Source organism: Chiloscyllium punctatum, chromosome 37, assembly GCF_047496795.1.
Source record: "Chiloscyllium punctatum isolate Juve2018m chromosome 37, sChiPun1.3, whole genome shotgun sequence".
NCBI classification, from domain to species: Eukaryota; Metazoa; Chordata; class Chondrichthyes; order Orectolobiformes; family Hemiscylliidae; genus Chiloscyllium; species Chiloscyllium punctatum.
Genome location: NC_092775.1, coordinates 48,058,596 through 48,071,803, shown reverse-complemented (window position 1 = coordinate 48,071,803; position 13,208 = coordinate 48,058,596). Strand labels below are relative to the sequence as shown.

At 38.3% G+C, this 13,208-nt stretch overlaps 1 protein-coding gene across 7 annotated transcripts in view; it reads right to left on the bottom strand.

Moving 5' to 3' along the window:
* The window catches only part of dnmt3bb.1 (DNA (cytosine-5-)-methyltransferase 3 beta, duplicate b.1), a 284,701-nt gene that overhangs the window by 26,996 nt on the left and 244,497 nt on the right, over positions 1 to 13,208 (bottom strand). For all 7 annotated transcript variants that reach the window (XM_072556783.1, XM_072556785.1, XM_072556789.1 and 4 more), the window contains 2 exons: positions 10,486 to 10,634; positions 7,298 to 7,383 (listed from right to left, as the gene is read on the bottom strand). In XM_072556783.1, the coding sequence (XP_072412884.1) occupies positions 7,298 to 7,383; positions 10,486 to 10,634 (235 nt within the window). The remainder of the gene's footprint in view (positions 1 to 7,297; positions 7,384 to 10,485; positions 10,635 to 13,208) is intronic.

Sequence of the window (13,208 nt, the reverse complement as noted above, 5' to 3'; positions counted from 1 at the left end):
CACGTAGCTATAAAGAATTCAATTCTGAAGCACACACTAGAGATTGAAAATATGCCAATGAATGAATAAAAATAAATTAAACCAAACTAAATGTGATAGTAATCAAAGACACACACCCATTTCCAACTAGAGTCGCACTAAATTAATTCCTATTAATGAAGCTTTTAACTAGAGTTAGGAGAATGAGTAGGAATTGGTAACAAGGTCTCATTCCAAGATGTAAAACTTTTCCTCAGCAAAGTATAGAAGTTCCATTTTGCAGTACAAAAAATTAGATTAATTTTGTAACACAGATATAAAGGCAGTATTGTTATTTATTTCAGTGGGTATTACATTAATTAGCAGGAATTTTCATGAAACATAGCTCATCATCTGTTTGGTGTTTACAGGAAAGTAGCAAGGACTCTAAATGGATCATCACTTCGCATTAAAATGATGAAAGAGTGCAAAATAACAATGTTTTAGGCCCCTACCAAACAAAGCTTGAAGGAAGAACTGATCATGAAAGTACAATAATCAAATTTCTACATGTATACCCTGTGAAAATCTGTGTTCATTAAATGACAAATCAAACAAAGGCAATTTTTTTTGCCATATCTTCAAATGTTAATAACTTTTTCAATGTGATTTTTTTTCTGAAATAGGTGACAATATGTACCCTCGTGGAGAGTAATGTCATAACTCAAGGGAACGATGAACACAATCATGAAATTTGAGTTTACAAGAGGATAACATGAAATTTGAGTTTACAAGAGTTTACAAGAGCCTAATGGCTGTCTGATCTGCTGATTTAACTTCAACACTAAATGGGTGCCATTCAGTTTATACAGTTAGCTGAGATTACTGTTGTAGCAAAGGTGTTCAATTAGTGGAAATTCAATAGGGTTCCTAAGAAACATCTGTACAGGCATTTTTTTTCAAGGGATGAAGGTCAATAAAACTAATGGGTTAAAATTTCCACTTTTGGTGCAACTAGGAAATTGCATTTGAAATTGTGCTTATAATCGTAAAAGTATCTGATAAAATTTATTTGTATAATCATAAACATAAATCTTACAATTTATCTGTGTTCATTGTGTTAACCTGTTGCAATTTTATTAAAATAATTTGAAAATGGGTTTATCACGAAACTGCAAACATTTTCAGTAAGTGTTTAGTCTTCCACTTGTGAACAACTTTATTTTAAATTACTGAAAATAATTTTAAAAGGTTGTTCTTACCATTTACTAGTTTCATGAGTTAGTTTTTTTTTAGTAAATTAAATATTCCATCAATGTAAACATTTTAAAAATGTGTCTCGGACTTCCTATAATCTCCCAAGAAAAGATACTCAGACACAATTGGGAGAAACTTGCCATCTGTATTATTTTGATGTGGCACTTTGTCAAATTTCTAAGAGCTTGTGTCATTTTCAGACAACCTATTTTTAAAAGTGGCATATCAAATTGTAGAAACTCAGTTTTATCTCTTTTGGAGAATTGTTTCATAGTCTCAGTGTTATTTTTACTTGATTTGAAATTAAAAAGCTGTCATGGCGCAAAATTGGCTGTTTATTTGTTATGAACCCATTTTGTGCTCCTCGTGTAGACCACTTTCACCCCATTGTCCCTGACAGATTGTTAATTCTCTTAATTAAGAACTGAATGAGGTCACTTCAAAGTTTCCAGTTCTTCAAAGAAGCCAAATCTAACTTTTTAAGTCTAATAATATAAATTTCAACATAATATCACTCTCGTTGCTTACTCACGGAAATCATATACCTCCCTGTTCCCAAAAACTTATCTTTTCTTGTAGATCCAAACCAGCAAATCAACCATAACATCACTAAACTATTTCAGATACACTACCAACAGTGTTATACCAAATAATGGATGAACAGTTCATATTGAATTAGCATGAACCAGCAGAGATATTTTTTGCTATTGTACCCTCGGTAATTGACATCAAAACCAAGGCAAATTACATAAAATTTTCTATAATGCCTTAACTAATCAGTGTGTGACAAGCAAGATTTTAATTTCATACAATTACAATTAACATTACTTTTACTTTCTAATGGAGATGGTAAGGAGAGTGGGATGAGAATGGGTCTGCTTTAGTTTCCTATTCAACCTGATCAGAGATATTATGACAGTCCTCTGGAACAGGTGTGACTCGAAACCCAGATCTTTTGGCTCAGAGGTAAGGTCACCAACACTGTGCCACAAGAGTCATCTGGGTCCGCGTTATATCCTTATTTTATCTGGAACTATTATCACACACAACCAAACAATTTTCCCACTGAAAATGACAGTGAGTCTGCTTTTTAAAAAAAATGTATTAGTTAGGGGTAATGCTAGCATCAAAAGGTGAGGGTGGAGTGGGTCCACTTTATATAAAGAAGGGCTCTGTTAACAAGTTTCAGCTGGGCAGGGCATTACCTATTACCAAGGGAGCTCATACTCAATGAGGAGATTAATTAGTAATTCCCCAAATACCATGTTGGGGTTATCACAGCCCGTTGGAACATTGGTATTGAGAGTGGAGTAGCATAAAGGTAGTAGAACCACCTTGATTATTTCAACGCTGACTTTAAAATTATTCATTTTGCCACATTAGTAATTCAGTGTTTACTTAAACTTTCTTATTCACATGGCAGTTTTAAGAGTACAGTTATGACTGACACATTCCAATACCAAAAAGGCCTGGCAACATTTTCACCTTTCATGTTTTATTGAATTGCATCAACATAACCAATAACTGCCTTACTTAGTAAATAACACTGGATCAATGCAGGCTTTCCATAATTTCAGCAAGTAACTGTACTAACTGTATTTGCAATTAGCTAATTTAAAGAAACAAATACTATTAGCCCTTTAAATAACTTAGAATATATGTAACTGTTAAAAGGAAGTTCTCTCAATTCTTTTTGACAGGCTCTTGGAATGACACTCTCTTGCATTTCATAGATCACCAATTTATAGTTTAATGAATTTGAATACAAATAGCCATAGCAACATTAAAAGAAAGCCATTTGGCCCTTTGAGCCTGCTCTGCCATTCAATATGATCATGGCTGATCATCCATCTCAGTACCCCATTCCCACTTTCTCCCCATACCTTTTGTTTCATTTAGCTAAGAACTATATTTAACTCCTTTTGGAAAACATACAATGTTTTGGATTCAACTGCTCTATGTGGCAGAGATTTCCACAGGTTTACCACTCTGGGTGAAGAAATTTCTCCTCACCACAGTTCTAAATGGTCTGTGCCATATCCTTAATCTGTGACTCCGGTTCACAATCAACAAGATTATCCATCCTACATTTTCCTGTCTAGTTCTCATAGAATTTTACAGACAGATCAAAACTGTGGAACACAATATTTTTTGTTGTATACTTTTAATAATTTGAACAATAAACAACTTGGCCTAAGCAGCCAACTTTAATGAGTGTTACTTACAATTGTTTAAGAGGTTGTTCAATGAGTTGTTTTAATGATTTTCTGCAACTGATACAGAGGCTAATGCCCAATACATTCCTGTCCAAATAGCGTGCCAGTTAAAATACAACCATTTGTTTTTTAGACATATTGTGGCCATAAAGGACAATCTTAAGTCTTGATGGAAGAATTTCATCCTTATGAAAATAATTCCTGAGCACTGAATTATTTTAATTTTGAATAAAGTCAGTAAAATTCACATGGAATCAGGATTAAAAAGAAATTGACCAAACAATGAATTAATACTACATATAATCTGCCTGTTGCTTCAAATTTCCAAGTAAATTATGAATGAATCTTTCACAAATTAAAATAGCAAGAATCAATAATGAGTATCAGCAATACTGATTATGTCCATTTTTGTAGCACATGTGCTTTGATGTTTGATGTGACTTAAATTGAGATTTAAGGTTACTTCCTTGTCAACATTGTTTGAAATCCATACATTGTCAGCCAGTGTGTTCCAGTCATTGATCATAATGGTGTCCGAATTGAAGGATTGTTGATTGAGATATCAACATTGCACATTTTAGATATAATTTGAAGTTACTTATCAGTAAATTGGGGAGGTGACCGCCCAGTGGTATTATCAGTGGTCTGTTAATCCAGAGACCAAGTAATGTTCTGGGGACCCAGGTTCAAATCCCACCATGGCAGGCGGTAGAATTAGAATTCAATAAAAATATGGAATTAAGAGTCTAATGATGACCATGAATCCATCAGTTGATTGTTGGAAAAATTCATCTGGTCCCCTTTAGGGAAGGAAACTGCCATCCTTACCTAGTGTGGTCTACATGTGATTCCAGACCCACAACAATGTAGTTGACACTTAACTTGGGCAATTAGAGACGCACAATGAATGCTGGCTTAGCCAGCAACACCCTCATCCCATGAATGAATTTTAAAAAAAAACCTTAGTCTGAATTTTGGTTTATTGGTTGATGGGCCAATGGCAGGACATAGAGAAAACAATTAAATTTTGCACACTCTGTCGAGACCAAGCTCTTGAAGATCAGGTTTCCCCTACTACAACATCAATAATATACCTCAACCTTGATCTTATAGAACACTCTTTTAAATTGGTGTGAATAGTTTGGTTTCTCAAACAAACCAGAGACTTTAAGACTTCTTTACAATGCGCATAAGCAACTTAATAGGCTGCAACTAACAAGTACTGGATAATAGGTTGCAGAAAATAAGAGGTATTCCTCCCATCATTTACAGCAGAATTCAAGTTCACATTCCAGAGGTGAATAGACACTATGTTGAATATCTATCAGAGGTTCAGCAACATTTTATAAAATATGCATTAAATGTACATTTAAATCGAAAGAGTATTGTTAGTAATTTTGGCCTGGATTTTTCCAAGTCAGTTAGTCATTGTTCCTGCATAGATGAGAGTTATGTACAGGAACGTGCAGAAACCCCATCACAGCAGATTCTAAATTGAAGTTTCTGCTGAACAATTCCTGAACCTTCAGAAACCTGCCTGGAACCTTCAGAAAATCTCCATAAAAGATAGAGAATTCCAATGAAATTAAGTAAATAGTTATTCAGGAAATGTTAGACTATTAAATACATAGTCAATTGCCTGAGTAACTATTCAACTGACCCCATACTTAGCTCACACACAGCATTCCTTCTAATTTCTTTCCTTTGTGGCAGTGACTTCCAGAACTGGAAATCAATGCTGTGAATAGCATCAGCACACATCACCATGCGCAGGTCCTTGGAGTGGCTGCACACACACGCAGCACAGCATTGCTCACACATCCCCAATCCCATTTACACCCTATCCTTTGCTCCATACCCAATTCCCCTGTCACTGAATACGCTTTCACCCACAACACCTTTTTATCCCACTCCAACCCATCCCCCAACTTCTCATCTACTGGTTACAGCCCCCGGTCCACAGCTCTGCAGCTGACTTCTTTTTTTCCCTTCCACTGAACATCTTCCTCTTCTTTCACCTTTCCCTTCCTCCCCTCCACAACAGAATCTCTTATCTCTACCGCTGGTCTCCACCTCCACTTACCATGGTCTGCACCCGATTTTTTTACAGTCATAGAGTCAGAGAGAGAGAGAGAGAAAGAGAGAGACAGCACAGAAACAGACCCTTCAGTGCAAACTTATCCATGCCAACCAAATATCCTAAATTAATCTCGTCCCATTTACCAGCATTTGGCCCATATCCCTCAAAAGCCTTCCTATTCATGTACTGATCCAGATGTCTTTTAAATGTTATAATTGTACCAGCCTCTACCACTTCCTCTGACAGTTCATTCCATACACGCACCACTTTTGCATAAAGCTGCCCCTTAGATCCCTTTTAAATCTTTCCCCTCTCACCTTAAACCTATGCCCTCTAGTTCTGGACTCCTCCAACCCAGAGAAAAGACCTTGTCTATTCACCCGATCCATGCCCCTCATGATTTTATAAACCTCTAGAAGGTCATCCCTGAGCCTCCGATGCTCCATGGAAAACAGTCCCAGCCTATTCAGTCTCTCTATAGCTCAAACCCTCCAACCCTGACAACATCCTTGTAAATCTTTCCTGAACCCTTTCAAGTTTCACAACATCCTATAGCAGGGAGAACAGAATTGCACAAAATATTCCAAAAGTGGCTTAATGACCTGCAACATGACCTCCCAACTCCCATTCTCAATGCTCTGACCAATAAAGGAAAGCATACTAAATGCTTTCCTCACTAACATATCTACCTGAGACTCCACTTTTAAGGAACTATGAACCTGCACTCTAAGGTCTGTTTGTTCAGCAACTCTCCCCAGGACCTTACCATTAAGTGTATAAGTCCTGTCCTGATTTGCCATTCCAAAATACAGCACCTCACATTTGTGTAAATTAAACTCCATCTGCCACTCCTCGGCCCATTGGCCCAACCAATCAAGATCCCGTTATACTCGGAGGTAAACTCCAATTTCGGAGTTATCTGCAAACATACCAACTAAACCTCCTATGTTCACATCCTTCTACCGATGGACCCAACCCCCACACCACACATTCCCCGGATCCAAAAGTCACTGGATCCATTTCTCCCACCCATCTTGACCTATTCTAAATGCCGCATCACTTCACTAGAGAACTTGCAACATGGCACCCTAACCCTTTCAACTCGACCCTGAGCATCTGGCATCCTATCCCTACTCAGCTGGCACTGTACTTAGCTGGCATCCTACTCTCCCAACAGCTTAACATCACATTTACCTCATGTACTTACTATTTGATAGTTGCTGTCAAAGTGCAAGTGTGGATCTCAAAGTTTCAGAATAGAGCAGCAGACTGCTGTCAAAAGAGGGCCTGCTTCCGAGCAATGAAAGAACTGTCAGAATTGAAGTTTGGCTACACATTGCTGAAGAAACCAAGGTTGAAATTCTCCTCTCAGGAATGTGGAACTCTTTCCTTTCATAACAAAAAGGGTGGTGTGGCAATCGGAGTGAGATTGTCACTTCTTAGAAAATCTGGCCCATGAATTAATAAAGAAAGCATTTGTATGAAATGTCTTTTGCCACTATCTTAGTGTGGGTATAACCCATTTATTTTAAACAGATTAATCCTTCGGATTATGATTATTATCTAATAATAATACTACAACTAGCTATTTCCAGCCTTTATTTTGAAAAATAGTTCCACCTGCAGGAAACTATCATGATATTATGATTTTTAGCAATATTAGTACAATTTTACAAATACAATATTTTACTATATTTTATATAACCAAAGTATTTGGTATTACATGACTGAATTAATAGCAATACAATATTCAAAAATAATTTACAAAAACAAAAACATGTCTGACCTGTTCATTCCCGGTAAGTTTCCCCAAAAATAGCGAGCTCTGTGTGCTGCCGATACATCTATTGCATCAATCATAACTGGGTTACACTGTAGAGAGCAAAATAGGAAAAATATTATTGCTGGAGAAGATACCTACAAGAACAAATGATCCACAGCTGGCTTGATCAACGTATGCCCCAGTGGGTTGTGTGTTTGTACTGAGACTCTTGCCCTCCTATGCAAGCTCCAGTGCCCTAAAAGACAATGGTCAAGATAACAGAATGGGACACCCAGACCCAAGTGGAGGATGAGTATGAATGAAAGTGTGTGAGAGAAAATGTGATTATAAAAGGGAGAGTCAGTGACAGAGAGAGAGAAAGAGAGAGAGATAAGTATGTGAGAGACAGATAGTGATACTTGACATTTTTGATGGTCACCTTCATTTATCACACGTTACAAAAAATTATGAATTTATGTGGAACATAGAACAGTAGAGCATAGGAACAGGCCCTTCAGCCCACTGTGTCCGTGCTGACCATGATGCCATTCTAAATTAATTCCATTTGCCTGCACATGATCCATATCCCTCTACTCCCTGCCTATTCACATGTCTGTCCAAATGCCTCTTAACTGTTGCTATTTGTATCTGCTTCCACCACATCCCCTAGCAGTGCATTCCAGGCACACAGGAAAACCTATCCACACACCAGGCGCAGAGAGAAGAAAACCCAGGTTAAAAGGCAACTGCTTCTGTCCCCCACACTTGTCCAAACTCCGCTGAGACCAGCTCAGAATGTATGGCATTAGAGAGGAATGCAAGGTGTTAATTAAACTCAATTCTTTAGTTCTGCCTCAGTCCTTTCTTCTTTTTTTGGTGATCAGGAGTTGAAGCTTAGCCTGACTCTCCAGCTGTTTCTTCAGCAAAAATGTTTTCAGAATTTAATATAGGTAATGGGGGTTTCATCATAACCACCTAGAAAGCCACCAAAAGACTGCCATTACCTCCTTTCGAAGAGGCACACTGAATTCAGACACTCGACTGGGCAGCATTTGTCCATGAGAAATCCCTGATAGCTGACAGACTGTGATTGGCTGGCAGCAAAGTATTGCTCAGTAGTGTAAATGAGGGAGAGGTGACTACTGTTGGCATTGCATTTACCCAAGCAATCCAGGACGCAAGTGAATAGGGGCTGGATATGGGACTGCAGGGGGGGAAGGGAATGGCAGCAAGTGCTGGAGATGCTGGCTCTCAGCAATATTTACCCCCTCCATTTACAATGCTGCATCCCTCAATTTGGCACTTGTTTCCAATGACGGAACCCTCCTGGCAGCTAGCAAACAACCTCAGCAGGATTTGCTTTGTGGGGTTTCCACAAGAGATACCCTGCCTCTGGTTGAAAACCTGTTGTGGTGAGTGAAGACCCTCAATTGGGCAATTAATTGACAAAGAGATAAGAAGGCCATCTGTGAGCCTTCTGAACCCGAACAGTAGGGGATGATGCAGGGTGGCAGTGGGATCCCTCTCCTTGCCTGCCCCAGGAAAAGCACTCCTGCCACCAAACATGCCTGGGAAAAGGGCATTAAATTCCACCCATTATTGATGTGGAAAATGAAAAACTAGCACCTATATAATTTTAGATAGTAGGGTTACATTTTGTGTGAACAGTGGACTTTTTTGGAGGGCCTGGGTGAACGCCTCATCTTCCGCCTCGGAACACTTCAACCCCAGGGCATCAATGTGGACTTCATCAGTTTCCTCATTTTCCACTCCACCCCCCCACCTTACCCCAATTCCAACCTTTCAGCTCAGAACTGTCCTCATGACCTGTCCGACCTGCCAATCTCCCTTCCCACCTATTTGCTGCACCCCCCCCCGACCTATTATCTCCATCCCCACCCCCATTCATCTACTGTACTCTTTGCTACATTCTCTCCAGACCAACCCCACCCCATTTATCTCTCCATCCTGAAGGCTCTCTGCCTCTATTCCTGATGAAGGGCTTTTGCCCGAAATGTCTGTTTTCCTGCTCCTCGGATGCTGCCTGACCTGCTGTGCTTTTCCAGCACCACTCTGATCTAAACTCTGGTTTCCAGCATCTGCAGTCCTCACTTTTGCCTTTTCTGGAGGGTCTGTTGTCAGCTTCCACCATTCTCATTTTCCACAGTATTATTCCTCTTGGGCCTCTGCTATATTTGAGTTACTTAGGAAATGGGAAAAAGGATGAAAAAGATTTGAAGCCAAGATAAACAAAAGGCTCAATGCTGCAACTAACTATGAAAATGATAGTCCATTTGATTTTTATTGATTTTTATCGGAGCCAGTAAGATTAATAATAGCATCAGTCAGTCTTCTGCATTGCTGCATAAAACAAGTGACCAATATGTTATTTAAAACAGGAAATTATTTCAATAATTTCCCTCAATCAAGTATCAGCAATAGGTGAGAGATGAAGGCTTTTCCCTCCTGGCCAAATTCATTAAAGTTTGGATGTCATTAATAGTACACATCTGAATAGCATTTCCCCACAAATTAATTGCAAGAGTAGTTTTCTTTTAAAAGATATAAATTTCCATTCATGTCAATACATTAATAAAGTAAGTTAATTTTTAAAACAATAAAATTAGTAGAGTAATTGCTTTCTTAAAAGTAGCCATTAGTCCTTCCAGGACATTTGCTTACAATAAACAACAGGAAAGAAGGTTTTTAGATACTCAAGTCAGTATGGGTTACCTAACCGTAGGTTTTTACTGACCAGTGTATCAAAATTGCAACATTTATACTGGATTTTTTTCTATTCCAGACAATGCAATTTTACTGGCTGAGGACATCACAAAGGTCTCATGTTCTCAACCTCGCTCCTTGCCTGAGGCATAGTGGCTCTTAGGTCAAACCACCACCCGTCATTTCTTTCTACTGACAGCACAGCCCTAACCCTCTGGGACCATGACAACCTTACTTTTACTTTACCCTTTTTCATATTGAGCCAAGATTGTAAATGAGCATATTAATACAAATCCTAATAATTTGCAGCCATTTTCATTTATGTTTGCCCATGCACACAGCAAAAATCAATTCAAAGCTGATTTTGCATTCTTTCTTCATTATTAAGAGCCATAAACACTTCATACTGCGCTGCTACAGTGTCATATAATTATAAAGAGCCTAGAAAGGGCGAGAAACAATTCAGTGGGACTGCATTTAAATACTACCTCCAAGAAACGTGAAATATCCCTTTTATCATTGACTCCCATGGCAACAACATTTTCAAATAACCAAAAGAAAGGCCTGTCTTCCCACTCCTTCGGTTTGGTGTCATGAAGTAGTCGGTAGAATTCAAAGAAGAGTCTTCCTGTGCCCTCTGCAAAAAAACACAGCAAAGTCATGCTGATGAGTATCGGATTCACCAGATGGAATTCACTAATATATAACCTCTTCATTAGCAGCAAATCAATGGATACATTTATGCTTGCATTAATGCATATTAAAGTGAGATTTGTGCAAAACAATTCCAGGGTCTGAACTGTGCACTGACCTATAGTATATATTTTTCATGTCAAGAGAACTGTTTGAAATGAGTGAGGGAAGTGAAATTCAGAGCAATGTTCTGGTTCCTGATTGTCATCCATTATTCCCTGCCAATAGTATGTAAATGTGTTGAGTGGTCAGAATCAGGCTCAATTTCTCTCCAGATGACTGTTAATATTCCTCTCAAGCTCATATGTGAATAATGATCATGTGCACTTGAAGGATGCAATGCAATATTCACAAACATGAGCAGGGGAGGGTCAGTGAGAGAAAAGGGACAAAATATATGAGCTTTTTCTGTTGTTTTGGTACAAAAATATCAATTATTTGAGAATCCAACTTCCAACTCACTTGAATTGATTAAGTACTCACAGTCACATAACTTTTATTCAAGACTGGAGGCCTGTGACCAGTGGAGTGCTACAAGGATTCACTACTTTTCATCATTTATATAAATGATTTGGATGTGAGCATAAGAGATATAGTTAAGAAGTTTGCAGATGACACCAAATTGGAGGTGTAGTGGACAGCAAAGATTAAATCGGATTATAACAGGATCTTGATCAGATGGGCCAATGGGCTGAGGAATGGCAGATGGAGTTTAATTTAGATAAATGCGAGGTGGTGCATTTTGGGAAAGCAAATCTTTGCAGGACTTATACATTTTATGGTAAGGGAGTGTTGCTGAACAAACAGACCTAGGAGTGCAGGTTCATTATTCCTTGAAAGTGGAGTCGCAGGTAGATAGGATAGTGAAGAAGGTGTTTGGTCAGAGTATTGAGTACAGGAGTTGGGAGGTCATGTTGCAGTTGTACAGGACATTGCTACGCCACTTTTGGAATGTTGCTGCAATTCTGGTCTCCTTCCTATTGGAAGGATGTTGTGAAACTTGAAAGGGTTCAGAAAAGATTTACAAGGATGTTGCCAGGGTTGGAGGATTTGAACTATAGGGAGAGGTTGAATACGCTAGGGCTGTTTTCCTTGGAGTGTCAGAGGTGGAGGGATGACCTTATAGAGGTTAATAAAAGCATGAGGGGCATGGGTAGGGTAAATAGACAAGGTCTTTTCCATGGGGTGGGGGAGTCCAGAACTAGATGGCATAGGTTTAGGGTGAGAGGGGAAAGATATAAAAAAAGACCTAAGGGGCAACTTTTACATAACAGAGGGTGGTGTTTGTGTGTGGAATGGGTTGCCAGAGGAAGTGGTGGAGGCTGGTACAATTGCAACGTTTAAAAGGCATCTGGATGGATATATGAATAGGAAGGGTTTGGAGGGATATGGACAGGTGCTGGCAGGTGGAACTAAATGGGATTGGGATATCTGGTTGGCATGGGAGTTGGACCGAAGGGTCTATTTCCATGCTGTACATCTCTATGACTCTAAATGACTTGGCTATTAAAAACCAATTGACAAGGCATTTAAATTTGCTGATAATGGTTTCCTGACAATTGTCTGCAAGTTGATGAATTTTTAAGCAACGATTTTGTAAATAATCATCTGCAGACAAATTGCAATAACAGAGGTTACATTACAAAATTAAATATTAACGAAGTTAATCAATATTGCCTAACCTTTGAGGAAATTTATTCCACTTATAGACTAGTATCTAAATTATCAAATTAATTGATCTGTACCAAATAAATATTACAGATGTTGGGTAGTTCTGTAATTCTGAAAATTGTAGGGTAAAAATTGTTAGACACATTATCATACAATGAAATTTATCTACATGCGATTCTTCTCTTGCCTGCTTTAAATTTTTTTGTTTCTTCAGAAACAGGAATACTGAAGATAATTGCATTGCATTCACATAAATCACAGACGCTAATTTATGTAACAGTGATATGATGCCAAGTTACATTTTTAAAATTGGCTTTTGGGTAAACAAAACTTTGAATCAACCACAGTGAACAGCGGGAGTGAATCAACTACTTGCTGAATGAACTATGGCAGCATTCCGCATTTCAGAGTTTAGGTCACAGATACATTACCAGTAGATTAGCCAAAGCACAAAATTCTGGAGTTACAATGTGCTTAATGTAAAAATTCTCAGGAAATTCTTTTTCTCAGCTGGAAAAACATAGCAGAAAACATGTTTATTTTTACAGTAATGACACAAAAGCATAGGAAATTCCATAGCAATTAAAATAAATTAATTAAATGTTGTCCAATATTTCCAATACATTCCAGAGGCTGTTTGTACGTTCCTGCTAAGTGATGAGAATGACTGCTTTCAATGAATCATTTATGAAATGTCGCTGGTCAAATTAGGACAGGATGGTGGCATTGTAGAAATATAATGACACAAGTAATTTAAGAGCTCAGTTCACGCTCTGGGGACATGGGTTCAAATACTGTCATGGCAGATGAAATTTAACTTCAATTGACAAAATCTCAATTTAATTCT